This window comes from Lolium perenne, chromosome 1 (genome assembly GCF_019359855.2).
Source record: "Lolium perenne isolate Kyuss_39 chromosome 1, Kyuss_2.0, whole genome shotgun sequence".
NCBI classification, from domain to species: domain Eukaryota; kingdom Viridiplantae; phylum Streptophyta; class Magnoliopsida; order Poales; family Poaceae; genus Lolium; species Lolium perenne.
The window spans coordinates 214,508,961-214,536,089 of NC_067244.2; the positions used below are offsets into that span (position 1 = coordinate 214,508,961).

A 27,129-nucleotide genomic window follows, 5' to 3' on the forward strand; every position below is an offset into this window, starting at 1 on the left:
GAAGGAGAAGACGTCGTCAAGTTGTACGTGTGCATCTCCTTGGAGCCGCCGCACAAGTGACAGAGTTGATCGAGTTGGATCACCAAGATTGAACGGATCGTGATCGTCTACATCGACACCAACCGTTAAGGTTCCGCACATGATTTGCAGCGGTAAGCATATCAAGTTATCGCATTGTTACATGCTACCACATGGATGCATGCATCTCCTAGATTAGATCTTGGTGGTTTATTCGTTGTTCCGTAGGAATTTTTTGTTTTATATGCTATGAATCCCTAAAAAAACCTCTTCAGCTTCCGAATGCTTCATCATAGGTAGCCCTTGCCATGGTCTAGAGTTGTCCGATCGCCTTAGCCACTCCCATCTCGTGCGGAGCGCTAACCCCTGCATCCATAAATCCTTGATCTCCAAGCCACCAAAACACAGAGGTTTACAAACCCTATACCACACAACAAGACACTGACCTCCACTGACATCCTTCTTGCCCGCCCAAGAAACGCGCTCATTCACTTCTCTAATTCCTCAAACAACCACACCGGGGCCTCCGCCACGAGGCATTGATGAACATGCTTAGTTGATATAACTGATTTGACGAGAATGAGCCGGCCTTTGCTTCTGTATCAATCCCATCTGCAATGCAGGAAGATATTCGTACACATGGGTATAAAAATTTACCCATACCCATACCTGATGGGTATCCGTACCCATCGGGTTCAAATAGTACACAAGTTATTCACAATTTTATCAAATTTGATAAAAAAAACATTAATTATCTCATCTCAATAACATGTAGTTGAGTATATAACAATTATGGAAATGTAGAAATCACAAACTCATAAGTCAACAAGAGTGGGCGTGTCACATAACAAATTGATAATAAATAGGTAGAGTATGTGCTAACCCGCGGGTACGAGTCTATACCCATGCCATTCATTGGCATGAATACTACCAAAGGATGTGAAAGTGTACCCATACCCTGATGTGGGCATTACCCTTTAGGTACCCAACATTGTCCTACCTCCTTTGGCCCAACGAGGGATCCATGAAGATTATCGCAACCCAAGATGAGCTAATACATCAGTTGCAATGGAGGAATGGTAGAAGGAGACAACTTATTGACGGACAAGGCAAGCAAATGTCGAATAAGGAAAGAATATATTAGATCTCATTGTGAATCCGCGCAGGACTCTCGGGACCTGACATCCTATATAAAGGCCAGGAGAGGGCCTGCCGGAGGACATCGAAATCATCCTACACAATTCCGCATACACCAACCCTAGAAACCTTGCCTTTCGGCGAGTTCACCATAATGCAGTCTATCGACTGCCCCATTATAACCTTTTTCATCGATAACTCATGATCAGACAAGCAGGACTAACAGTTTTACCTCATCGAGGATCCCGAACCTGGGTAAATCTTGCCTTCTATTCATTTGGTATCTGATGTCTCGTGCTAACATGTAGATTTCATAAATCCTAAGCACCTCATGGTGGGCATTTCCGAGCAGCCCCCTCGCCATACCCTGCCCATGCGGGTACGGTATTCACACCCACAAATACCCATGCTCGTGGGTAAAATTGCCATCCTTATCTCACACACCCCTCTTTCCCGTAAAAGCATGGCCTAGCAGTCGTGTGTCATTAGAATAAAATGTTAAAAACTCTAAAGGCATAAGGTATGATGTTAACACAAATCTTCTACCACCCAATTATATTGTGATAACACGAAATGTAAATGGTTCGGCGAAACACACACCTCTAACTAGTTATTTTAATTCTCATGAATAAATAAAAACGCGCACCTCCAACTAGTTATTTTAACTCTCATGAATTATAATTTCGTCTTGATGAATTTAGTAATATAATTTTTTGTGTATATCAACTTTTCAAATTTTAATTTACTAATTAAGCTGATATGCAGAATGATATGAAATGGATATATCGCTTGGCCAAACATGAACTTCGGATGAAGAGGAACATATCTTAGAGCATCTCCAACAAATGCGCTAAAACATGCCCACGCGGTAAAAACTGCCAGTTCAGCGTGCCCGCGCGAAAAAAGACACTCTAGTAGACGCGCGACAAGCTATTTTTCCCCATCGCTCGTGAAATGGCGGCTCAGCGCGCTGCATATTTGGCGCACGTGGCACCGCGCGTGGTAAAGGAAAAGGCGAGCGTGCGAAAGGCAACCGCCCGACCATTCACCTCCCATGCTCCTGATTTCACCCTCTCTCGCTCCCCCGTCTGCGATTCACCGGCGATGGTAGGCCGCTCCACTCCTCTCCCATCGGATTCCGCTATCGTGGATGCCAATAACTCAATTCCGCCGGCCGCAGCTTCTCCCGCGGTGGCAACGTCGAACCTTAGCGCTGCGCTGGTGCGAAACCTATTCGTCACGCCAAAATTGGCGACCGAAGCGATTTTCAAGAGCATCTACAGCCGTGTCTACCAAAACGTCCCAAAACAGTTGATTCGGCACCGTTTGGGGATGCAGGTGGGATGCTGTTATCCAGTTATTAAACAAACCCGTTGGCCCCGTGCGGCGACAGGCGACACGACGTGCCGCCCACGACCAAGGTCGCTCAAAACAAACACGAGTCGCTCGCCTCATCCAACAACCGATTACACTACACAGCCGTTTTCCATCTCTTTCCGCCCCACCAATCCAGAACACAACCTAGTGGCTCTCCCCCCTCCCAATTCCCCCTCCTTCCTCTCGCTCTCTCGGCAGCGACAGCCGCGGCCAAAACCCTAGATCTCCCTCCCGCTTAAACCCTCCACCAAGGTAACGTCTCTCTCCCCCACACTGGACCGGCCGTCTCCGGATCTCCCTCCACTCGGCTCCCTTCCATCCATTTACCCGAGCGTGGCGCGATGAAGAATTTCCTCCTGATTACCGGTGGTCTGCCTGTGTTGTTTCCAGCTCGGGAGGATGGCGGAGCCGTCCAAGGTGATCCACATCCGGAACGTCGGCCAGGAGATCGCCGAGGTGAGAAACAGGGGCTAAATCTCCAACCTTTCTCTTCTTCGACTCTTTCTTCTGTCCGGGGTGATTGGATTGTTCTTCTGAATCAAGATTTCTTTTTTTACTGCCAACGCACCATGCCTCCGCTTCTCCTTATCGTCTGCTGTTCGTCGCAGGCCGATCTGCTTCAGCTGATGCAGCCGTTCGGCACGGTGTCCAAGGTCGTTATGCTGCGTGCCAAGAATCAGGTGGGTTCTCCCTTCTTCCTTGCTGGCCGGTGTGTGTGTGTGTAATTAAGTGTGTGTGTGTGTAATTAAGCAGGCGTGATATTGAAATTGGATGTTTTTGGTGGTGCAGGCTCTTCTCCAGATGCAAGACATTCACTCCTCCGTGAGCGCCCTGCAGTACTACAGTACTGTCCAACCTAGCGTAAGGTGATGCCGTTCTTGGCTGTGATGGTTTTTGGTACCACGAGCTTCAGTAATTACCTGTGGCTGCTGCTGTACAGTTGTACTTAGTTTTTGCAATGTTAGCTGCTGGTACATAGTTATGGCCTGGTCTGGATAGTGCAAAATGCCTAATAATATGGTCTGCGCTTTGTGCTGTGCTTTCTTTTGGTCTCGGCAAATAATAATAATTCAGTGCGCTTTGTTGTTGCATCTTGTTCACACAAAACAGAACAGTACTTCTAGTTAACTTTCATATCTCATTTGGTATGTGCTTATTCCTTTTCGCACACGTGTGCACTCTTTTATGTCATTTTAGAGGAAGGAATGTTTACATACAATTTTCATCCCACCAAGAACTTACCACTGACCAGAGCTCTCATGGACGGAATTCTGATCAGGTATACTTGTCTACTCTGCACTTTCAAGGTTTGCTTTATAATCTTTCCAGAGTTATCATAAGTTGTCAGTTTCATCTGTCTACTATGAAATCTGCACATTGATTGTTGTATCCTACCGAGATTTTCTCTGCATCATACTCACAACTCACATTTAGCTGTGGAAGTAAATGGCATACTTCTTAAAGTTATTATCAAACACTATTTTTTACTTGTTTGTGGCTGTAAAACATCGCATAGACCTTGGATTGGTTACACATTGATAAGATATCTAGTTCCCTCAAATGGTTTGGCGTGCCTACATGTTGTAAATATGATAGTGGTATTTATGCTACAGCGGAACCTACAAGTTGGATATATTGGACTAGTTCGGTTCTGTTAAAAATGGAAACTTGACTTACTGCCTCACCATGAAATGTTGAAATACTCCTCTGTTCCACCAAAAGTGTCTCAACTTTGTTAAAATTTGGATGTATCTAGACACTATCTAGTAGGTAGATACATCCAAATTTTGACAAAAAGTTGAGACAATTTTGGTGGGACGGAGGGAGTACTTCACATATTGAAATTGGAAGGGCGATTGGCTATATTTAGTATCTTCTCATATCTCTTTCAGATAGCTGAGTTATATTGCATATTATATCTACTGCCTCTTATTTTTCCAACTAGATATACCTATTCCTCTCTATTTATTCTTTTCTTTCTCCCACTCTTCTGTCTTGGTGCCTGTTTGCTGCTCTGTGCTCGCCCTCAGGACTCAGAACCCAACCGAATCCTTTTAGCTACCATTCACCACATGATGTATCCTATAACGGTGGAGGTCTTACATCAAGTTTTCAAAGCATATGGATTTGTGGAGAAGATTGTCACATTTCAGAAGTCAGCTGGTCAGACTCCACCTCTCTTTCTCTCTCACACACCTGTGCACATACACTTCATATGAATCCTCTGATTCACTTTCCGGGTTATGCGTGAATGAATATGTTGATTTATCAACAAGTATGTGAAATATGCATAATATGCTACACCTTTGACAAAAGAGCAAATGTATGCCAACTGTTGTATAAACACTATGTGTCATACCTATATCAATTATTTACATTAGATGCAACATTCTTTAATGATGAGTTTGACAGTCTAGAAACATGTGTGCAAATAATTGTAGCAACAAAATACTGAATTATTGTGGAATATGCTACTACAGATTTACACCTATACAGAAAAGGTGGATACAGGCTTGATATTTCTCGCTAGGTGTAGCCTAATTTTTCTGTTGCAGTATTTTCTGCACTTAGTTACTCATTCAACTGGGAATAAGTAAATTGGCTCTCTTGAATATCTGAAAAAGATGATCCTATGCATTTTGTTTGTTTGGTGCAGGTTTCCAAGCCCTCGTCCAGTACCAATCACGTCAAGAAGCTGTGGAAGCATTTGGTGCTTTGCATGTAATTATTTCATGGCTCCATTAATGTCCTAGAATCGACATATAGTTCAGACACATCTTAACCTTACAAACCAAAATATTACAGGGAAGGAACATCTATGATGGTTGCTGCCAGCTAGACATCCAATATTCCAAGTATGAGCTATGACTAATCTTAGTTAAAATTTTATTTTTCTCAGTTATAATATCTGATATATTCTTCCTTTGCGTGAATATCCAGTCTCAGCGAACTGCAAGTCCATTTCAACAATGATCGGTCTAGGTAAGATTGATTTCCCAGTTCTATTCCCTTCAGTTGATATTTTTGGACAATGCACGTGCATTCCAATGTTTTTAAGGAATTGCATTATCCTATAGTCATGTAGCATCAGTTAACATGACAGTCATTTGCTTTTTTTTGTCCAGGGATTTCACAAATCCATCATTGCCCACAGAACAACGTCCAAGGCCCTCTCAGGTTTGAGTGATTCTCTTTCTTTTGTCATGTGACTTGTTGTATGCATCAATTTATGCTCAAGCAAAATAATGTTTTGATTGGAGCAGCAAGGTTTTCCAGATCCTGGCGGTCTTTATGCCTTCCAACAACCTGGAGGTACAATACTACATATCATTGTGTTCTAAATTAATAATTCATCGCGGATCATTGAAAAATATCTGATTCAGTTTCATTTTTGGTGTACAGCTCCGTTTGCACAGGTTGGTGCCTCTGAGCAGTTTTTTCGGGTGGTGTTTTTTCCTGCTCAATTTGCAGAAAATAATCAGCTGGATACACATGCCTACCACTTGCTTTGCATCTCGTGTAAATATCCCTTCTGGCTCTCATGCATAAGCATTTGAATTTGGTGCATAACAGATGGGAAGAGCCGCAATGATTGCAGCTGCATTTGGTGGATCTTTACCGCCTGGAGTTAGTGGTACCAACGAACGGTGCACACTGATAGTCAGTAATTTAAACACCGAGGTAAGTTTTCACCTGTTTTGAATTGAACATTGGAACCCCCTTTATTTATCTTAATCTTTTCATCGCATTATTCTAAAGATTGTGTTAGGCAGTTTGGTTGTTTGTGCTTAAATTATAATTGAAAATCCTCTCTGAGGGTTAATGGCCACCTTCATTCCTGAAGGTTTGCTAGAGGTTGCTTTGGTCATTGATGTTTCAAAAATGCCAAAAAGGTCCTTGATGTTCAAACTTTGGGCCAATGGACTTAATCCATGTTGTTGTGCTGTCAACTAGATTTGCTGAATTGGATCCTATTGAGCTATCTGATATTTTAACATAGTTAATAAGGATGAAAACTGAAGTCTCTGTTTACCTTTTGTGATCAAGCTAAAGTAGAACTGGCATACTGTGCATGTTGGCGAGGTGCGTCTTTCTTGTTTTAAGGATGAAAACTGAAGTCTCTGTTTACCTGTTGTGATCAAGCTAAAGCAGAACTGGAATACTGTGCATGTTGGTGAGGTCCTCTGTCTGCCTTGTTTTACTTGGTCTATTGCGACGTGGACCTGGTCATCCTAATCCCTTGAAAAGATAAAATTTGCACATGTTATCGTTTAAGTGGTTGGTGGGTAGGATTTTGAGTCAGCAGGCATGATATGTGCTTTTGAAGTTAAAGCATCACCTTCTTTTTTGATTGTCAATGACTGAACTGACCTTCAGTTGAAATTCCAGAACAAATGTGGTCACTAATCTTCTCTTCAAATGAGCTTATTCTCTTCAAAGGCGTCTTTCATTTGTTTAACTTTCATGTGCAGCAAACCAATGAGGATAAGCTCTTCAATCTCTTCTCTTTATATGGAAACATAGTTCGAATCAAGGTACTACGCAACAAACCAGATCATGCCCTTGTAGAAATGGCTGATGGGTTTCAGTCTGAGCTGGCTGTCCATTATCTAAAGGTGTGTGCGTTTTCTCTAGTACCAATCTATGAGGTTTCTCTGTTCCATTTTGTATGTAATATATCCCTGTTATTGTTATTCGTACATTGTATAATTGCTTCATTTAACATTTGGGATGCCATTTTGTCCATTTTTTGCCTGCAGGGTGCAATGCTATTTGGGAACAAGCTGGAAGTTAACTACTCAAAGTACCCCACTATAACACCTTCCGCCGACGCGCATGAATACACCAATTCAAGCCTTAACAGGTTTAATAGCAATGTGGTCAAGAACTACCGACATTGTTGTGCTCCAACAAAGATGATCCACATTTCTGCCCTCTCCCAAGACATCTCTGAGGATGCGATCCTTACTCATGTGTCTGAGCATGGTTCTGTTGTCGGCACAAAGCTATTCGAGGTGAACGGCAAGAGGCAGGCACTCGTCTTGTTTGAATCTGAAGAGGAAGCAACCGAGGCCCTTGTGTCAAAGCATGCCAGCTCACTGGAGGGGAACACCATACGGATTTCGTTTTCCCAGATGCAGAGTTTATAGGAAGCTCTGAGGCCATGGCTGCTAATCGGTTCTCGCTTCATGTTCTTCTTTAAGGAAGTTCTGAGCCTTAAGATGTGTATTCTGTGCTGTTCTCCGGACTGTTTGCTTTGTCTTTGCTGTACCGTCTGTGACCAACGTTTTCGACGGTTTTTGTTCCTTTTCTCTCTGTCTGGTTTAAGGTAACCAAAGAATTTTATTGCGTGCTGTGCTAGTAGTATGAATTATGAGTGAAAAGAAATCAGGAAAAAAAGAGAGGAAAATTTCATTGAAAGAGCGTCACCCTATCGTGAACAGTCAGGTACGAACCTGCCAGTTTTGTTCAAAAGGTGTGTTTGTGTTTCTGGTTGTTTAGCAACTGAGGATTGAAGAGCACTTTTGCATTGAAGAATTGTTGTATGCGTAGAAATTTTCTATGGACAAAATTCAAATCAAAGACGAAAGTGTCATGTTTTCTTCCCGACAAAAGAAGCAGCACACGTGGACTAACACAGATAGATATCATGATTTGTTGATATTACGCTCTTATACAGGGATATATAGGTACATCCTTACGAACTGATGACCACGAGTCGTTCTAGGTAGATCGTTATAACATGAGGAAGGTAATGAGGTAGATATTTGGCAAAAATGAACTCCACAGGTAAGGCTTGCTGAACAAAGAGAAAAGTCAAACAGATTTGTGTAAACTTTTGCCTCAAAAAACAAGTCTTTTTTTTTTTGGTTTCTGTTGAGAGAGAGCGGGAACAAGCATTTCCTTTATTGCAGAAAAAATGGCTTTCAAAGTAGAATTACATGTGCCGGCTTCTCCTAGAAACAGATGGTAAGCCAAGCCTGCCTGATCGATGGTCGAGGTGGCCCCTTTTCTGTTCAATGTTGTCCCACCTGCTTCTCTAATGGCTTGATCATCTCAAACGTTATTTGTTTGTTGAAATAATATGTATAGAACTTTTCATGACCCGATGATTGTCAAGTTTCCACTTGAGATCCTTGGTTAGAAGAATGTAAATACTACCAATTGGCACATAAATTGTGGCACCCAACATTACATATTTCTAGTGGCACATATTTATTACACTTACACATGAGAAAATACACATCGTCCATTAAAAAAAGGGCGATCCATTGATTTTCTAACTGGTGTATATATACCTCCTCATCGATCTTGTACGTCTGACCAATGCCATTTAATTTCTTAGCTAGTACTACTACTACAGCTTACAAAGTACGTAGTAGTAATGGAGTATGCAAATATATATATGATGATTATGGTCCAATCCAAACAAGTTCATCTCCATGACGGATGGATGCAAGCAGGCTAGGAGATGACACACGAGTTGGGGTTCTCGTCACTGAACATCTGCGGCGGCCGCTCCATCATGTAGCTGCTGCCGTAGTACATCGGTGCCGGGGGAGGTGGCGGCGGAGGAGGCATCCATTGGTGGTGCATTATGGCATAGGGATGGTGGTGGTGCGGCGGGGGCGGCGGCGGCGGAGGCGGCATGGCGTGCATGGCCATCCTCCTGGCCATCATGGCCTCCTCCGCATCGGCAGGCGGCAGCTTGTAGCTGTAGTGTGAGCCGCCGTAGGGCCAGTAGACCATCCGCTTCATCATCTCCTCCGGCGGGAAGCCATCCACCGCCACGCGCTCCTCACCTTCTTGCTTCCCCGGTTTCTCGTCGGCAGCTTCCTTCTTCTCCTCCCCGGCCGCCTGCTCTGCTTCAGCTGCCGGCTTCTTCTCGTCCTCTTCTTTCTTGCCGCCATCGTCTGCCGGCTTCTGCTCGGCCTCGGCTGGCGGCGCGGCTTCCTCCTTCGGTGGCTCCGGAGGCGGTGGAGGTGGCACGACGGCGGCGAGCTTGCCTGTGCGGTGGTGGATGTACTCGACGATCTGCTCACCCTCCACGGTGCCGGTGACCGTGAGCCTGCCAGCGGCCAGGTCGGTCTCGGCAGTCTGCACCCCTTTCATCTTCAACATCTTTCTCTGCAGCTGCTGTGCGCAGGCGTCGCAGTGCATGTTCACCTCGAGCTCCACCGTGCGAACTGGGTCCTCCGCGGGCGGTGGCGGAGGCGGGGCCGCCTCTTCGGCAGGTGGTGCGGGAGGAGGTGGTAGCGGCGAGATGACGGTGGCTTCGCGCTTGGTCTTTCTGCGGAGGCGCTGGCACAGCGCGTCCGGGTCGACGGCGACGCCCTTGACGGTGATCTGGTTGGAAGCCATGTCGACGTGGACAGTCTCGACGCCTTTGCAGCGGAGGAGGGAGCGCCTCATACGCTTCGCGCAGCCGGTGCAGTGCACCTCCACGCCGAGGATCACCGGGGGTGGAGGGGATGGAGGAGCGTCGGCCGGTGGTGCTTCCTCTTTCTTTTTCTCTTCCTCGGCTGGTGGTGCAGCAGGGGATTCTTCCTTCTTCGGCTCTGCTTCTACCTTAGGCTCCTCCACCTGAATTCATGATCAGGAGACGGGCACCCGTTATGTCAACTAACTAGTTCACATGCAGGAGCAATTAACTGATGAAAGAATGAAAACAAATAGAGATTATTTACCTTGTTAACTACTTCCTCGCCCATGGTATGATCAGATCAATCTGTCAAGCTGAATCACAAGCTAGTTAGTGGATCGATATATATATATGATCATGTGATGGACGCCAAGGATGGGTGGAGTACGTGGTAAGCTTAGAGAGAAGAAGAAGCAGTGAGCTAGGTGCAGTTGGGCATGCAAACTAAGTTGAGGACAGAAGGAATGAGGAGGGAGGATGGATGCAGAGCAGAGGTCCAACTTATAAGCCTGTTCGGTTCGGTTTGTTAGCTAGATTCCAAGGGGATGACGGTATGCATGGACGATGGCATGCAATTATTCTCATATTCCGGCCTGCTGCATGGAGATGGAGTAGCAAACAAACGATGGCCAATATGCAGAGAGAACAATGCATGTAAAAATAAAATAGTAGTCCGTGCTGAGGATGATTCCCATGGATGCACATGCAAGCAACTGATCATCGATCCCTGCCTTGATCGAATATGTTATGTATATACCGGATAGATCGAGGGTACCTTTTGCATTATCGTGCTCGAGGCCTAGATGGTACTGCTATCTAGATCTCAATCTCAATGCAAGCAACTGGTACAAGCTAGCTAGATACTCAGCTATACGTACCTATGTACACCACTGCGTAGATAAGTGGTGGAGTAGATAGAGGACGGTGTACATGTATATCGAGATTGGAAAAGTGGCACACACATTTATATGTGTAGGCAGATGCACCTTCTTCAACTAATTTCTAGACTACAGACTTATTGTTATCCTATATATGCTCAACTTACTAATTTAGCACCGATGTATACATCATGCCAAATTACTGTCAACTTACTAATTTCAGTTACTAGTATGTAGATTCTTCGAGTTGGTCGGCTGCTGGTAGAAATAGTTAACTGGTCGGTGCACGTAAAACCAAACTAGCTACTATCAGTACTACTCTACTTAACCAGCCGGCCAGTCAGCTGGGCAATGCATATTTCCTCTTCCTCGCTTAGCGTGGGGGCGCAATATTCAACGTTAGCTTGCTCCAAGTTTGGGGAAAGAAGCTGCTACAAAAGTTAGCGATGATTTGCGAAAAGGTTGATAGATCGATGCACATGGGTGTGTTGGGTGGGACTTTCAGTTTGGCATACACTCATATATACATACATGTCGATCTGCTTTTCTTTTCTTCCACCATAAGTAGCGTTAGCAATCCACTTCACCGTGACTCATCGCCGACCCACGCATCTAAAAGCTTACTACAGTCTCAGCTGATGGATGTCAAGTCACATGCATCCACATCAGATTGCAGTGTACGTGCATGGCACATCGTTGGTCATACCAAACCAGTTGCTAATAGTAGTGCAATTGCAGAGAATTTAACCATGACAATTAATCAGGCTAACTATATCGACAGAGACACTCCAAGTGTAACTTAAGAGACACAAATGGCTATCTATAGCTCACTACCGGAAAATCATTTTTTAGTGTCAAACTAAAAAACACTCAGACAAAGATCCAAAAACACTCGGCAAACACAAAAACTCGGTTAAGATCTTAAAAAAACACTCGGAAAGCACACATACTCGGCAAAAACCTAAAATATACTCGACAAACATCATATACTCGGCAAACCGGAGGGACATGTGGCAGCCGCGGTCGCACCAAACCATGCTGTCAAGGGGCTAGGGTTTTGCCGTGACGGGGCTAGATCATACCAAACCAGTTACTAATAGTAGTGCAATTGCAGAGAATTAAACCACGACAATTAATCAGGCTAGCAGTAGCTATACCGATAGAGACGTCCAAGTGTAACTTAGAGACACAATTAGGTAGCTAGCTACCTTAATCTCTCATCTTTGCGTGGCACGCCACCAACTAAGTTTCTACTCTACAGAGAAAGATTAACTGACGCCTCCTTGCTGGACCATGCATCTGCACTTGCTGAAATGGACAAATCTATTCACTACTGTACAAGATCCAAGTCAAAAACAAAAATTCTCATACAGTAATACAAGATTCGTCAACAAATGTACATGGCCAAGGTATGCACATGGATGTACGCAACCACCTTTTACCCATGCAGATGCATATATGGATGACTCAACCTTTTGCACATGCCTTTGTTAACTGTTACCTGCAGCTTTTTGCACAAGAGATTAATTAAGAATGTTGTATTACTCAGTGTAAAGATCCATGGAAGGATGAATTCATTAGCTAGCATATACTCAAAGTTGGATCTTGGGAAAGGGCGTGAAAAGATTACTTTGGCTCTACTTAACAGTCCAATCGAGAAACAGATTACCCTCAGACTCTGCACTCTGACTCTTGATTAATTTACTACACTAGATTACTAGAGCATAGCACCGTCCTCATAGTTTATATATATAGCTTCGAGATCTCTGACTATGTGTGTGCCTTGTAAATTTCACTCGCGGCCGGCTTAGGTGGCTTCCCATTTTTTTCCACCTTTATTTTAAACGGATTTTGTTTCCACCTCTGTTCTTGGTTTTCTCTTACTTGGATCATCTATTGATCGATGTCAGCAATTAATTGTACCTATGTGCTCTTAGGCAATGAATAAATAAATGTATTATGATCACCGTGCTTTAATAATTTGTCCATCCTGTGCAAAAAATGTATTATATATTCTCTAGTTTACAAATTTGTGAAATTTTTGATAGGTCATAAAGTTGAAATGACAATTCTCAACCTCTTGGTCATAATTAGCAAAAACGAACAAAATTCGATGAAGGATTGTCACATATATATGCTCTATTGATTCTTCTCCCCTTCCCTTCTGGTTACTGTAGCATCTGTCTGAGAGTTCGTGCCTTGTGCCGGTTTGCCGCCGGCTCCTCTCCCTAGCTCCTCTGCCGGCGCTGCCGGTCGGAGTGAGGTGGGGAGGGGAGTTGTGTCGGCCTGTACAGCTTTTGCTTCGTGCCTTGTTGCCAGTTTGGAGCTTCACCATGGCGTGTGTGAGCAGCGCTTGGTGGTTGCTGGTTCCTTTCCCTGGTGGTCGTCCGTGGTGGCCGATGAAGATGGGGGCGGGATCTGGTGTTGTCTCCTTGAATAAGCTCGTTGTTGGAGCAGATCACGCAGGCATGGGTGCTTCTTTTTCCTTTCCTGGCCACCGTGGAGGTGGAAGAGAAGAGGAGGATGATTCTACTTTTTGTCAGCCAAGATCTACTCCACTGGGTCCTCTCAAGCTGAAGATGTGGCCGGATCCTCATCATCCTTTGCCGATCTGGTCTGTGAGCGCATCACCGTCGTATATCTGTACCAAGCTATGGCGCCGCCTGTGGCTGGCCGCCGATCTTGGGTACCTTGCGGTGGTATCTGCTGGCCGAAGGGCGGCCGTTGTCCAATTCCTCCTGGCCGTGTGCCATATGGGAGGCAGCCCTACTTCTTCAGAGAGGCCTCTCCGACGGTGTGCCGTCGTCGAGAGGCAACCATGGCGGACCAAGTGGTTCGTCCCCGGTGCTACCATGGCCAATCTTCTGGAGAGTAGTTTGAGGACTAGATTGCTTTCTACCTTTTTGCTGGAGGGTTCTCCTTGTAAAATTCCAGAATGGATATGCATTTTCTTTCATCTTCTTGTTCTGGATGTAATATGTCCGCTCCACGTCCTCAGTATAATATAATTCTGGGTCCTTTCTGGGCCCTTCTGTGTTCAAAAAAAAAATATTGATTCTATATAAACGACCGATGAATAATCGTCACAAATATGCTCAATTGATTCTATAAACTAGATGGAGTAGGTGACTAGTTGACTGATTGATGTTTAACTGTAACAACTGCTATACATCGTGCATATTATACGTGTAGTTCAATATAATCCAACCCCAATCAAGCTCACACCCTTCCCCGCCGGTCACTGAATAACAAAAATATGGAATACTACTACTGGAACATGATGAGATTCAGAGCTCTTGCAGCTGATTGGTTCATGAGGTATCTAGCTTGTTGCCTTCTTCTTGTTCTTCTTAATCATCTTCTTTTATCGCCCAATTATAATGAAATATTAGTTTGGTAGCCCATGCATGATTAATTAGTTGTGGTCATCAAATCCAAAGACCTAGGTAGCTTTGACACCTGTTCTTGCCTGCAGATTTGCTAGCTCAAAGTACTCCTCTGATTAAGGTGACAAGCTACCTGCTAGCTATGAGAATTAACACCAAAGGTCACCTACTGCTATATAAGAGTGTAGCTTAGTCTGTAAAGCTAGGAAAGCATAGTAGTATGGGGGAGACGCATGCGTGCATGTCTCTAATCAGTTGTAGCTGATGAGGGACAAAGGAATATTGAGTCAGCAATTAAAGTCCCTTTCCATGTCATGGATCCTGGCTACTCCCACTCTTGCATGGACTTAAGCTATAAGCTAACTACAACTAATTAGTTCCCTACTTAACATTTATGCTTTCTGTTTGTTTAGTTTGGACGGTTGGGATTTGACTGAGTAGTTGCTTCTTCATGAAAGCAGCTGGTTAAGCTGTCAAAAAGAGCTTGCAGCTGGTTAATCTTGCTATGAATCCAGTACTAACTAACTTAACTACACTGTGCTGGTACTGTGCTTGATGCATGCTAGCTCAGTGAGTGATGCATGGGTCTAGTTTATATCCTGTCAGCAAGGAATTTGTTCAGATTCAGGGGATATGAATTGTCATCTATCCATCCAAACAAGACTGAAAATGGGTGGGCCCTTGCCTGATGCAATCACATGCATTGCTCTACCATCTGAAAACAGAGGATCAAATCTGGAGGTGCCGATGGATGTATGAGTCATATCGGAGACCAAAACCATGTGACATGCCTGATTGGTTAGGTTCACTTGGCAATCATTTCAGCTGCTGCCCTGATAGCATTCACACGGCCAAAAGGCAGACTTACTAATTGTCCATAATGCTCCATCCATACTGACTAATCATTTATTTGCTTAGGTTGATCAGAGAATATAATTATGCATCAACCGGCCATTGATTGAAACAAAGAGAAGAACGCAGATCAATTTCAATCACAGGGAGAGAATGGAGCGATCCATCAGGTAGTAGATTTTTGGATGAGGTGGAGAAAACATGGGGCTGTGCAGCAACCCAAAACCAAGAAATCCTATGTTTTACTGTTGAAGCTCAGAAAATGTATACATAATTGATTTATAAAGAATGACTAGAAATGTTCCTCCGTATTGGGCCCTCTTTTTTTTTATATAGCAGCATGTAATCTGTTGGTGTTCTTTTAACAGGAAGCCACAAACTGTGACAACTTGTCTGAGTTGTCTTGTGTTGTTTCACCTCCTTTTTTTTTGAGCTGAAAACTGTAGGGGAGGCCCCGACAATAAAAAAAATTATTTACAGAGATAAAATATGTACAAGAGGAGAAGAAAGGAGGGAATGTACAAAATTGTTTCATCTCCTTGGTTAGACCTTGGTAAAGCAGAGGATTATCGTCGAAATGATTTAAACTGTTTCAAAGACACAATAAACATTTTTTTTTGGCTTTGGACTCTTCCATAAATTCAGAGATGGGTTGGTGTTGCAACTTCGGAATCTGTTTCAGGTAGTAATGTTTATTGTGTTGTGAGATATAAGTTGGTGCTAATTTGGTGTGCTTCCTCGGTTCCTCCCAGCTTGTGCGTGTAATGGAAAATAAGGGCATGATGTGTCAAAATTCCTTGTAGCCCCAGCAGAGCTATAGGGAGCTCTTTTTTACAAAATTCAGAACTTCATTTCTAGGTCTCTAAAATTCTGAAGAAAAAAAACATGTATAGTATGTATGACCATATGTGATCTGCACAAAAAAGACAAACGTTGGAAGTAAGATTGTGTTTTTTTCGGAGTCCCAATTCTGTGATTTGTTTTTTCATCTAGAGGACATGAGTCTGTATCGAAGTAAAACACTTGAATTTTTTGAAATATGAAATACATTTTCGATTTTTTTTTAAAAAATACCGAGCTCAATAGAGGAGTAGAGTTCAGAAGCGATATACACCTCTGTAGAAGTTATTTTCAAGTGTTCTCTTCATGGTACATATCATAAGGCTTCTTTCCAGCCATCACTACATGGCCAAACCACTCTGGAAACCCAAGGAAACACTAGACGGGGGGTGAGGATTTTTGCCCTATGGTGGAGATGAGCTTTGTACTTGCGACAAATCGTGTGGCCACCAGCTATCTCCCACCGAGCTACCTTGTTTTCACCTCACGTTTGCCATCTCCCACCGAGCCACCTTGTTTTCACCTTCGCTCTGGCGACTCTGTCTCGCTCAAAATGGCCAAATCAAAGTAGCGGCACACAGGCCTATCTAGCCCCTGTACAGATGATCAAACGTGCAGAAACTTCGTGGTTGGTTGATTCCAAAGTAGACGACATGCCAAAGCAACTGGGATTCCATGATATATTTTTCTGATTTTGTTTACTTTGGTGTCAACATGCCAAATATTTTGCAATGTGAGGGCAATATATTGTCCAACAATTGGCAAGCCAATTCTTGCCAATTTCTTGTAGAGCATTAACCGAACACACCCATAGGTTGACTACCAAGAAAGATGGGATTCCAAAGAGATCAGAGGTAGATTGTTTACTAATTTTATGGATCAGACTAAGAGTTGGGCAGAACACGTTTTGCCTTTGGATTCAACAAAGCAATGGCATAGCATCAAAAGTTAAAAGTTAAGCGGCCTCAGTTGAAGTTACAATGTAATTATCCAGCACTAGTAAGTAATCACTAGTTAGCACACACAAGCCACAACCATTTTCAATAGTCTCATCGACACCCCTTTTTGATTACTGAAGCCTAATCTACAGCCGGTGTTGCTTTGTCATCTTTGTGTTCCAGCTTCTAATCTACGAGTTGTACATCAGATGCAACATCATCCACAACTTCTTTCCTTTAGCAATTGTAAACATCTACAAAGGCTAAATGCCAATATGAGTGCATATTCGTAAGAACTACATGAAACTCGGTAGTACTGAATTTCAGTTGCAGCCCACTGGGCCAGAAAGCTGTGAAAGTTTTCCAGGTACAAATCGCAGCTGCAGATTATACCTGATATACTGATGATATTGTAAGCCTCATGCAGTCGTCATTCTGCTTAAACGGGTGCCCTGGTTCTTATGAGGTGCAGGTCCCAGTGATGTAATCACCTGAGGCATGGTCATTCCTCCAGAAACAATTATTTCTGTAGAAATCATAACAGTAGAATCATAAGATTAGAATTTCAGGTGCCACAGGAAGAATGCTACAGTAATAAAAACACTATCAAATTCAACGGCAGCACAAAGAAAGCATGCTCTCCAAGTTAATAATAAGCTCATGTTTGGCTTGGGATACAGATGTTACAAATAAATTGCCAACAGGAGGATACGATAATATCTGAGTGAATTCTAGCATTTAACTTAAAGAAAAGTAGCATGTAGTATTTGGAAATGAGGAGCTTGAAAGGAGATCGTCAAAATAACAGACCTATTCCCTCTCGAATGGATAGATTGGGCCTTATAATTTCCGCAGAGTTCACCAAAAAAATATCACCAATATATAGATGGTTGGTTGGTACGTATACACTACACAGTTCTTCGTCACCTTTGTCAGTCTGCAATACAATGATAGATGACCACGTAAGAATCCAACAAAAATAAAGTATATAAAAAACATCATTAATACGGTAAGCATACAGAAGCACACAGTCAGGGTAGCACTTATGTCAATGTAGATTCTGGACAGAACAATAGATAACAAGAAAGGACCAGGGTCCCCTGGAACAATTGTCCTTGATGTAAATTGGTAAATGAAATTTTACATCATTTTCTGAACGTAAGGCCTAAAATTCTATAGATTTTGGCATGTCCTCTGATTTAATGCACATGTTCAATTTTGTTTTTATTTTGCCTTATTTACAATTACCAGCAGATATTCATTGAGACGAAACCAAGTCCGTTATTGGTCTTGACTCTAATGTGCAAAGATCCTTAACACATAAACCTGAAGAAGCTCTAGCTGACCTTTTCAGGGCTTCAAAGATATGCTGATTTAAACCACCTTATATACGCTATAAGCCAGATAAGCTGACTCATAAGATAAGTCCAGCCAGGCTATATAAGACCTAATCTTTATTTATTTTATTTTTGTGAATCTCTTGAGATCTAAAATGATTCAGAAGTCACAGATCATGACTAATGTGTGTCATTTTCTTGAGAGAAATATTTCAATAATGGAATGACACAGAAAAGAGCAAGCAAGCACGATTTAAACTTTGTATAGCTTATGAAAACCATCAAATAATTATTCTCCACAGCATATTGATGGTAATTTATCTAGAATGAAGCTGAAGCATCAAAATGCGTATTCATGGTGGATGTTATGAATCCATCTGTAGCAAGTGATATGTGTAAATAAGTACCTGAAGAATCATGGTCGATGTTATGAACCCAAATGCATATTCACCAACACGGGGATGGCTAATTATTGCCACTTCTTTAAATGCTTCTGTATTTTGATCTGTCAATGAAGAATAGTACATAATAAGATTTCTGGTGGGACAGAAGGAATTACACGGAAGATGTGACATAAGGATTTCAATGCCACCAGTTTGTCAATGTCTATGTAAACACAAATGTGGTGCACAGAAACACCAGTGTGTCAATATCAGGACTCATTCAGTATTTTTTTAACTATAAGTCATACAGTCTTCATGCAGTTAGTTCTATATTAACTTCATAAGTTCGTGTAACTGGAAAAAGAACTGGCGACCTATAAATGTGTTCAACTCTTTTATGAAGTACAAAACACTGGTGCTTATATAAAGTTTACCATAATAAGAACACATTGGTTTTGGATATGCAAGTCATGCAACTGAGTAACTGACACTTCTTTCAAGGAGGTACCATTCATTAACGATGAAAATTATGAAACAGAAATTTAAGAAGAGAACAAACATAGATGGTCGATATTCTAGAGCACTTGGCTAATTATTGCCACTTCTTTAAATGCTTTTGTATTTTGATCTGTCAATGAAGAATAGTACATAATAAGATTTTTGGTGGGACAGAAGGAATTACACTGAAGATGTGACATAAGGATTTCAAATTTTCATTGCCACCAGTTTTTCAATGCCTATGGAAAGACAAATGTGGTGCACAGAAACACCAGTGTGTCAATATCAGGACTCATTCGGTCTTTTTTTAACTATCTCATACAGTCTTCATGTAGCTTGTTCTATATTAACTTCATAAGTTCGTGTAACTGGAAAAAGAACTGGTAACCTATAAATGTGTTGAACTCTTTTATGAAGTACACTAGTCCTTATATAAAGTTCACCATAATAGGATTACATCGGTTTTGGATATACAAGTCATGCAACTGAGTGACTGACACTTCTTTCAAGGAGCAACCATTCATTAACAACGAAAATTATGAATGACAGAAATTTAAGAAAAGAACAAACATAGATGGTCCATATTTCTAGAGCAGTTAGCTGTAGATGAGCAATGAATTACCTGGTGAGACAGCAGTGCTAACTTGCTTGGATGCAGAATATATGTGCCTTACAAATGGCATTTTCTTTATAAACCATTCTCCAACCCAGAAGACAGTTGAGCCCACCCAGGAAGACACAAATATCCCAACAATAAATATGAATACCAAGGACGTCACAAACCCAAGGCCTGGAATCAAGATTATAGTACTCAGCATTAAGCAAAATCATGAATAATTGTCAGTACAATGAGCAAATAACAACTTATTTTTAATAGCCTAAGGCTACTGCTGCCTCATGTACTAACCGATTTCAGAGGATCTCATTTTGTGTCACTATCAGGAGCTCGGTACCATTTTAAATCGTAAAGCAAAGAGAGCAGTATTATAAACTAAATAAACCTTATCAGTCCCACAAAGAAAAACACAAATGTCTCTTTGAACTCAAATTTGCATTTGCTAGATCCTATTATAGATTAAATCTAGTAGATCAAATACATGCAAAAGGCCTAGTGGGAAAAAAGGTAGGCTACTTAGGCCTATAAAACTATACAACATACAAATAGAGTAAATATACAACATTACTGTTTTTCTAATGCTGCAATTTTACCATTAGGCCTTGTTTGGTACTAGAGTTTTAGTGGGGATTAGCGGGGATAATCCGCTCCAAACTTTAAATCCCCACTTATCCCCAATGCATGTTTGGTGCTAGAGTATGAGCGAGTTTAATCCCCACTCATCCCCACTTTTCCCCAAATTTTAGTGTAATTTTTTCAATCCCCAATACTCTACCCCTACCTAGTGGATTGGGGATGGGGTTTTGTGGGGATTGGATGACAGCAGCGATTCACCCAATACTCTAGAGTATTATCCCCACTGAAACACTAGTACCAAACAAGCCCTAAGTAAGTAGCGTATGGCTAGACAGAAGTACGTGGGAAACAATTACCAAATATGTCGACTCCAAGTTTCGCATAGAGTGGACTGAAGAAGCCATCGAAAAATCGAATAAACCACCATGTGATGAAGAAGGTCACAGCAATAGGAAAGATAACCACACTGCAAAGAAAAAAAAAGAAGAAGATTAGGCATGGATAACTTATAGGTTTTGAGACCTCTATGAATCAGTTGTTGGCAAGCATACCATCCAGTCATAAATTTCCTTGACACCCAGCTTTGGAGAACAGCAAAGCATGCCTGTTGAAGTGTCGCAAAGCAGGTTAAGTATGAAATAACCATTTTGAAGAAATGGAACGTAGCATGCAGAGAAGTGCAATTCATTTGGGTAAAACGAGAAAATAAAACAAAAAAACAATACCGGGAACAAGTATTGTCTAGTTTGCTTGAACAGTTTTTGCACTTGTAGTACTTTGATGATGTTAAAATAATCGATGGTTTCCTAAATAAAATTTAAAGATGGAAACAATGTACAGATAGCCAAAAGCAACTATTCAACAACCGGTGCTATTTGCCCAGAGGATGTTGTGAAATTTCCAAGTCAGTCTAACGAGTTTGGGGTTCCAAAGACCAACACTAAGGAGCAGTTCAAACTTGCAGTTGCCACTACTGACATGCATTTGCTAGCTATGAGAATGAATATAAATATATGCGCTTACTGCATGCTCAAATTCAAGATCAAGACAAGCACATAGCAGACGGCTCTTTAAGCAGTAGCAGAAATTAAAGCAGGCATGCAAGATGATAGGTCAAAATCTGCTCCGAGCATCATGAACAGGAGGTATGGTGAGTAGAGGCACTTGGAGGCTGGAGCTGGAGCTTTGTAAAAGCACAAGCATCTTTACCTCCAACATGACCGCAGTCAATTTCTCAGATTGGTAGCGCGGCCTCCTAAACATCTGGCGGCCAACACACGGTACGCATAAGCATGACGAACTAAGCAGGGCTAGTGCAGCCATGGAAGCCCTTAACCAGGCCGCGAAACGCGAGGTCAACCATGGGTACCGTTTTACTCCAGAAGGCAGAATCCTACCTATCCTCAACTGTCGGCCAGATCCATCCGAGCTAGCAACTAGTACGAGGGTTTCCTCAACTCTAATAATCCCCGCCGCGCCGAATCGAGGGCAGCAGAAGCGGCGCTACCTAAGAGCATGGAGTAGTAGTAGTAGTAGTAGTAGTAGTAGTAAGGCGCGCAGTAGATGGATCCGGACCTGGCGGGTGGATGTTGCCGGCGAGGTGGGGCGCGGCGGCGACTTGACGGGGTCCTCGGGGTCGGCGGGGTCGGACGCCTGGCCCATGGGCACGGCGACGTACTCCTTCTCCTCCGGCATTGCGGCGGAAGGTTCTGGAGGCAGGTGGGTGGGGTGGGGGACGAGGAGGAGGACGATCTGCTAGTGTCGTGTGTAGCAGCGGCGGAAGGAGGCACTTGGTTTGGGAGGGGATTCGCGTCGTGGGAGGAAATACGCTTCTTTTGCACAGAACCACAACAATGATATTTCTTTACACCAAACACCAATATTTGGGGAAACGATTTGCACAAAACACAAATACTTCAATTAGGAGCCTTAACGGGGAATTAACCACATTAGGCCCACTTTCATAATCAAGGCGGCATGCAACATAGATTTCACAAGCTCTTTGCCGGACATAGATGAACAGAGGAGTTCAATCATGGTCAGCAGCAGCACCACAGCTCCGAGGCGGCAAGCGTCCGCAGGGAGGGGCACACCGGCGGAGAAGGGACCTCTCCCTCACCGGCCCACTCCGAACCTCTCCCATGGACATTCTTTTGGGTGGCGATGTTGTTTCACGATATCCGATGTTAAGAGAATCTTCACCGGCGCCCCCCATAGTGATCTCGATAGCGATTTGGGGACTGGAAGTGAAAATGGGCTCACACCGGCGCCCCCAAATAGCATCGGCGCTTTTCCGAGCCCAATAGAAGCGCCGGCAACCCCCGTGTCGGCCCCTTGACCAAGGGCGTGAATCGGGCGCGTCGGCGCCTCGCGAGGCGAAATTTTTCTGCCACGACCCCGCGTGGGAAATTCTCCCGCCACAACGGCGCGCGGGAAATTCTCCCGCCACGACGCCGCGCGGGAGGTTTCCCACCTCGCCGCTGGTCTATATTATCCCTACTCCCACTCCTCATTGGTGAAAAAATCTAAACCCTAGAAAATACCACGATGGTCGATTCGTGGGAGGAGGCGGCGCTAGAGGCGGCCGTAGAAGTCGTGGAGGAGGACCCGCAGCTCGCAGAGTACAAGGCGTGGGAGGAGGTGGCGCTAGTGGCGACCGTAGATGCCTTTGTCGCGGACGAGCAACACCGGGAGGAGGTGCGGCTGCAGCGGGAGTGTCGGTTGGAGGTGCGCCAGCAGAAGGAGTGGGAGCAGATTGCGTTGCGGCGGTCGACGCGGCAGGAGCAGCAGCGTCAGGATGAAGTCTACGAGCGGCGGTGTTTGACGGACATGCAGCTCTGAATTCCATCGCCTTGCCGATCTCCTCCGCATCTTCCGCCAACTCGTTCGATTCATGTTCCTCGCCATCCCCCAGTGCTCATGTATCTGCCACCGCCATCCATGTCGCGACCCCGGAGGTCAGGGCTAGACAAACCCAGATATCACATCTCACATCTGGCATAAGCCTAACCTAGATCTCTAGGGCCTACAGGGTGAGAATCGGTAACACAACAGTGACTCTACGACTGAAAGCAAATATATTACATCTCTTGGCAGAGTTAAGATCCAAATTTATTACACGCAGAAGTCACTGACCACAATTCAACAAGCAACGGAAAGCAAATTATGTTATCTAGATAACAAGACTGCAAAGGGCCTAAGAGGCCATAACATAAGGTGACGTCCCAGCCCATAAGTCTCAGGCTGCCGCCTGAGGAACTCCGAACTACTCGTCGACGTCGAGGTAGAAGCCACCATCAGTTGGAAGAACTTCGTCTGAAACAAAGCATGCAAGGCTGAGTACAGGGACTCAGCAAGACTTAGTACAACCTGTTAGCAAAGCGGGTATGCGAGGCTTTATGTGGAGCTTATTTTGCGGAAAGCCAGTTTTCCTTTGTAAACAGGAGGGAGCAGAAGCTCGTCTATTCAGACCATTTTCAAAAGGGGTAAGAGAGCGATATCAACTCTGGCTTCAAGATCATCATATTGAATCCACCGAATCTTCATCATCACCTGAACCTATCACCTAGGATCACCCCCTCGACACCCTGAGAAGGGATCCTTATCACACCTTGACATCAAGTTTTACGATTAGGTTCAAGTTGTCTATGATCACAGAATCCATCACCAAGTCGTCCATAACCGTGGACACGGCTTTTCGAAAAGATTTACCCTGCAGGGGTGTACAACTTTACCCACACGCGCTGACCGACTCTTAGTGCCACTAGATTAACACACTTCCTTGGTGTGCCGGCAGAGGGTGGTCGACCAAAACCTTTCCCTTACTTCGCCTATTCCATGAGTCAAACTAACTGGGGAGCTCCGTCATCGTAGGTAGCCATTCTCCGAGGCGGTCCCGGTCATTGTGTGCAGGGGATCCAGTTCAATGCCTCCAGCATCCTTCACCCTAGCCACGCCCTGTATGATGCACTTTGAAAACCTTTTCCACCTTTTCCCCATGCGTATGGCGAATGGAACTCGCAAACTAATTGACTCATGGGTAAGCTAGGTAAGTTAGGGCCAAGGGGTTCCCATGGGCCCCGTGTGGTTGTACGCTCAGTCTTGGTTCCGAAGGTGAGAACTCAGGTCCTAGTATCGGCGAGAACGAGTCAAATCACCGCATCCCCATGTGGCGGCCCATCAAGCCTTTAGCATGTTTATTAACATCATCACTGATCTTACCACGTCGTCCTGTCAAACTAGGTTCATTCGTAGCTCTGATTCATCAACCGGATGGATCAGACTTCAACAGCTAAGCATGGCTAAGCATAACACATATACGGCTCTAGCGATGCGAACAAGCTCAGACCTAGTTTTGCTAGGAGCGGTGGATCAGTAACTCTGGGCTACAAGGATGGAATATGCACACCTAGGATATCTAGAACTGCCGATAAAACATATTTGAAGCGGATGCAATATGTAAGAACCAGAAGTAAAGCATTTCGAAACCATATATGAACCAGGTTAGGGCTTGCCTTGTCCCTCGTTGTTCGGGTGCTGCTCTTCGGTGGCGTTGATCTCAGGTTCGCGTTCGGTCCCTATCGATGAAGAACCAAACACCGGAAATAAAGAGCACAATCAAGACAAGGTACAATGCAATGCACATCCAACATGATGACATGTCATATTAAAGGGGTTTGGGTAACCCTAGGTGCATCGATGGAAATTAAAGGGGTTCGGATTCGAACCCCGACATATGAGAGGGGTCAAATTAGGGTTTCTACTAAGGCTCATATTTAATTGGTTCAAAGATGTATGAAACATGGATAAACAATTAGGAAATGTTTTTCTGATCATTTTGATATATAATTTTATATTTTTATGATTTAAAATGAATTACTTATGAATTTCCAAAATTTAATTCATTTTAAATCAATTTCAGAAAATTATATAAATAATAATAAAGTTGGACCCACATGTCATAATTTTATTCTTTTCTAAAATATTTATGAAATTAATAAAATCCTGACAAGGGACCCCACATGTCATATTATTTTCTATTTAAATAAATACAGAAATATAATACAGAAAATACAAAAATAGGGAAAAATTGAATAATGACGTCACGCTGACGTCATGCTGACGTCAGCGGCGCCATGGCTCACAGGGAGCTCGGGTGAGGTTGCAATCGGCCGATTCGGGCCGAAATCGCAGGCGCGCGGGTGGGGGAAACACTCCTGGCGACGCGGGCGACCTACTGGTGGCGGCGCCGCTGCGATTTGGTCGCCGGAGCACGGCCGACGGCCATGTCCGAGCGGCGGCGGCAAGGTGGTGCGGCGCGGTGATGCTCGGGAGGGAGAGGGAGCAAGGCGAGGGGAGAGGGAGGTGCAGCGGCTCACCCTCGACGCGATGGAGAGGTCGGCGGCGGCCGGGGAGCCTCGCCGGCGGCGAATCGACGGCGACTCCGGCCGGCAGTGAAGGTAGGGTTAGGGTTTGCTGGGGGCTTCGGGGCCGCGGGGAAGGGTAGAAGTGGGGGATTAGGGTTAGGGGCGGCGGTGGCGCAGCTCTTATAGGCCGCCGGGGGCGGCGGAGCTCATCGTGGCCGCCGGCGCCATCGCTCGGCCGGCGTGCGGCCACCGAGCTGCTTTGGCCTGCGGGGAAGAAACGGAGTTTTGCAGAAAACCCCCTGTGGGGTATGTTGGGCCGGTGGTGGGGTGCTGCCTGGGCCACTTGGGCCATTCGGCCAGGGAGAGAAAAGAGAGAGAGAAAGGGCCGAGCCCAGGGAGAGAGAGAGGGTTTCTCCCCTTTTTTGATTTTTTTGTTTCTCTTCTCAAATTCTAATTTCAAATCTGTTTTGAATTTTGTTTGAACTCAAATTTTGCAGAGAGGATATTAAACACACATGGCCTTATTGAATAACAACATTTCCATGTGGCCTAATGTTCAAAACTTGAGAGAATTTGAGTTAAGAAAGAAATAGAGAGGAATTTGCATAGTGAAAATGGAGATGCAAATTTGTTCAAATTCAAACCACATGCATGCAATGCTCATGAACACTCCTTTATTTAGATAAACAAGGTTGGGATGTTACAACTCTACCCCCCTTACAAGAATCTCATCCTCGAGATTCCTAGATTTTTGAAAAGAAGGAAGGGTACTCAGATCGTAAACGATCTTCTCGTTCCCAGGTTGCTTCTTGCTCAGAATGATTGGACCACTGAACTTTCAGGAACTTGATGCTCTGACGTCGAGTTTTACGCTCGGCTTCATCAAGGATACGAACTGGATGTTCTCGATAAGTTAGATCCTCTTGAAGGTCAAGAGTCTCGTGATCAACACCACGGATAGGATCTTTGAAGCAACGCTTGAGTTGGGACACATGGAAGACATCATGAACTTCAGGAAAATTGGAAGGTAACTCCAACTTGTAAGAAACATTACCACGCTTAGCAAGGACGCGGAAAGGACCAACATAGCGAGGTGCTAGTTTGCCTTTGATACCGAAGCGATGGACACCCTTGAGAGGAGTGACCCGAAGATAAGCTTGATCACCAATTTCATACTTCACTTCTTGATGATGGCGATCATAGTAGCTCTTTTGACGTGACTGAGCAGTTTTCAGACGCTCGCGAATGATGCGAACTTGATCTTCTGCTTCATTGATTATATCTGGTCCAAAGAATTTTCTTTCTCCAGTTTCGGACCAGTTCAAAGGAGTTCTACACCTTCTGCCATACAAAGCTTCAAAAGGTGCCATGCCCAGGCTAGATTGGAAGCTGTTGTTATAGGTGAACTCGGCAAATGGAAGGCACTTTTCCCAATCTTTACCGAAGGATATAACACAGGCCCTGAGCATGTCTTCGAGAATTTGATTCACTCTTTCGGTTTGAC

General features: G+C 44.1%; 3 protein-coding genes and 1 long non-coding RNA gene across 9 annotated transcripts; 1 reads left to right on the forward strand and 3 right to left on the reverse strand.

Moving 5' to 3' along the window:
* Positions 1–2,643: 2,643 nt before the first annotated feature.
* On the forward strand, positions 2,644–7,953 carry LOC127323589 (polypyrimidine tract-binding protein homolog 3). 2 transcript variants are annotated; one of them, XM_051351713.2, is made up of 15 exons: positions 2,644–2,784; positions 2,923–2,988; positions 3,141–3,212; positions 3,322–3,398; positions 3,730–3,811; positions 4,563–4,695; positions 5,189–5,253; positions 5,338–5,387; positions 5,473–5,514; positions 5,658–5,709; positions 5,796–5,844; positions 5,935–5,948; positions 6,106–6,213; positions 7,005–7,148; positions 7,293–7,953. In XM_051351713.2, the coding sequence occupies exons 2-15, from the start codon at positions 2,932–2,934 to the stop codon at positions 7,680–7,682; spliced, it is 1,335 nt and encodes a 444-aa protein (XP_051207673.1). In that variant the 5' UTR covers positions 2,644–2,784; positions 2,923–2,931; the 3' UTR covers positions 7,683–7,953. The 2 variants fall into 2 exon arrangements, with proteins under 2 accessions (XP_051207673.1, XP_051207669.1); XM_051351709.2 differs by having other exon boundaries at positions 7,005–7,881.
* Positions 7,954–8,785: 832 nt separating this feature from the next.
* On the reverse strand, positions 8,786–10,595 carry LOC127323603 (uncharacterized). Its single transcript, XM_051351721.2, has 2 exons — positions 10,221–10,595; positions 8,786–10,116 (listed from the first exon to the last, which is right to left on the reverse strand). Exons 1-2 carry the CDS (start codon positions 10,242–10,244, stop codon positions 8,998–9,000), a joined length of 1,143 nt encoding a protein of 380 aa, XP_051207681.1. The 5' UTR covers positions 10,245–10,595; the 3' UTR covers positions 8,786–8,997.
* Positions 10,596–11,965: 1,370 nt separating this feature from the next.
* LOC127323611 (protein LIKE COV 2) lies at positions 11,966–22,065 on the reverse strand. 5 transcript variants are annotated; one of them, XM_051351743.1, is made up of 8 exons: positions 21,835–22,065; positions 20,811–20,863; positions 20,616–20,725; positions 19,690–19,857; positions 18,594–18,691; positions 17,660–17,786; positions 17,243–17,375; positions 11,966–12,334 (listed from the first exon to the last, which is right to left on the reverse strand). In XM_051351743.1, exons 1-7 carry the CDS (start codon positions 21,952–21,954, stop codon positions 17,269–17,271), a joined length of 783 nt encoding a protein of 260 aa, XP_051207703.1. In that variant the 5' UTR covers positions 21,955–22,065; the 3' UTR covers positions 11,966–12,334; positions 17,243–17,268. The 5 variants fall into 5 exon arrangements, with proteins under 5 accessions (XP_051207703.1, XP_051207709.1, XP_051207697.1 ...); XM_051351749.1 differs by having other exon boundaries at positions 11,966–12,340; XM_051351737.1 differs by lacking the exon at positions 11,966–12,334 and adding an exon at positions 16,830–17,103.
* Positions 22,066–23,319: 1,254 nt separating this feature from the next.
* LOC139835097 (uncharacterized) lies at positions 23,320–24,875 on the reverse strand. The gene is made up of 2 exons (XR_011750819.1): positions 24,774–24,875; positions 23,320–23,574 (listed from the first exon to the last, which is right to left on the reverse strand). It is a non-coding gene; the product is annotated as an uncharacterized lncRNA (long non-coding RNA).
* Between the last annotated feature and the right edge of the window lie 2,254 nt (positions 24,876–27,129).

Coding starts and splice junctions, on each gene's coding strand:
- LOC127323589 (XM_051351709.2), top strand. CDS start 2,932: ATGGCGGAGCCGTCCAAGGTGATCCACATCCGGAACGTCGGCCAGGAG. Junction 4,696..5,188: donor CACATTTCAGAAGTCAGCTG/GTCAGACTCCAC, acceptor TGTTTGGTGCAG/GTTTCCAAGCCCTCGTCCAG. Junction 5,254..5,337: donor AAGCATTTGGTGCTTTGCAT/GTAATTATTTCA, acceptor AAAATATTACAG/GGAAGGAACATCTATGATGG.
- LOC127323611 (XM_051351743.1), bottom strand. CDS start 21,954: ATGCCGGAGGAGAAGGAGTACGTCGCCGTGCCCATGGGCCAGGCGTCC. Junction 20,864..21,834: donor CGGCAACATCCACCCGCCAG/GTCCGGATCCAT, acceptor ACACTTCAACAG/GCATGCTTTGCTGTTCTCCA. Junction 18,692..19,689: donor TAGCACTGCTGTCTCACCAG/GTAATTCATTGC, acceptor CTTCATTGACAG/ATCAAAATACAGAAGCATTT.
- LOC127323603 (XM_051351721.2), bottom strand. CDS start 10,244: ATGGGCGAGGAAGTAGTTAACAAG. Junction 10,117..10,220: donor GCGAGGAAGTAGTTAACAAG/GTAAATAATCTC, acceptor TCATGAATTCAG/GTGGAGGAGCCTAAGGTAGA.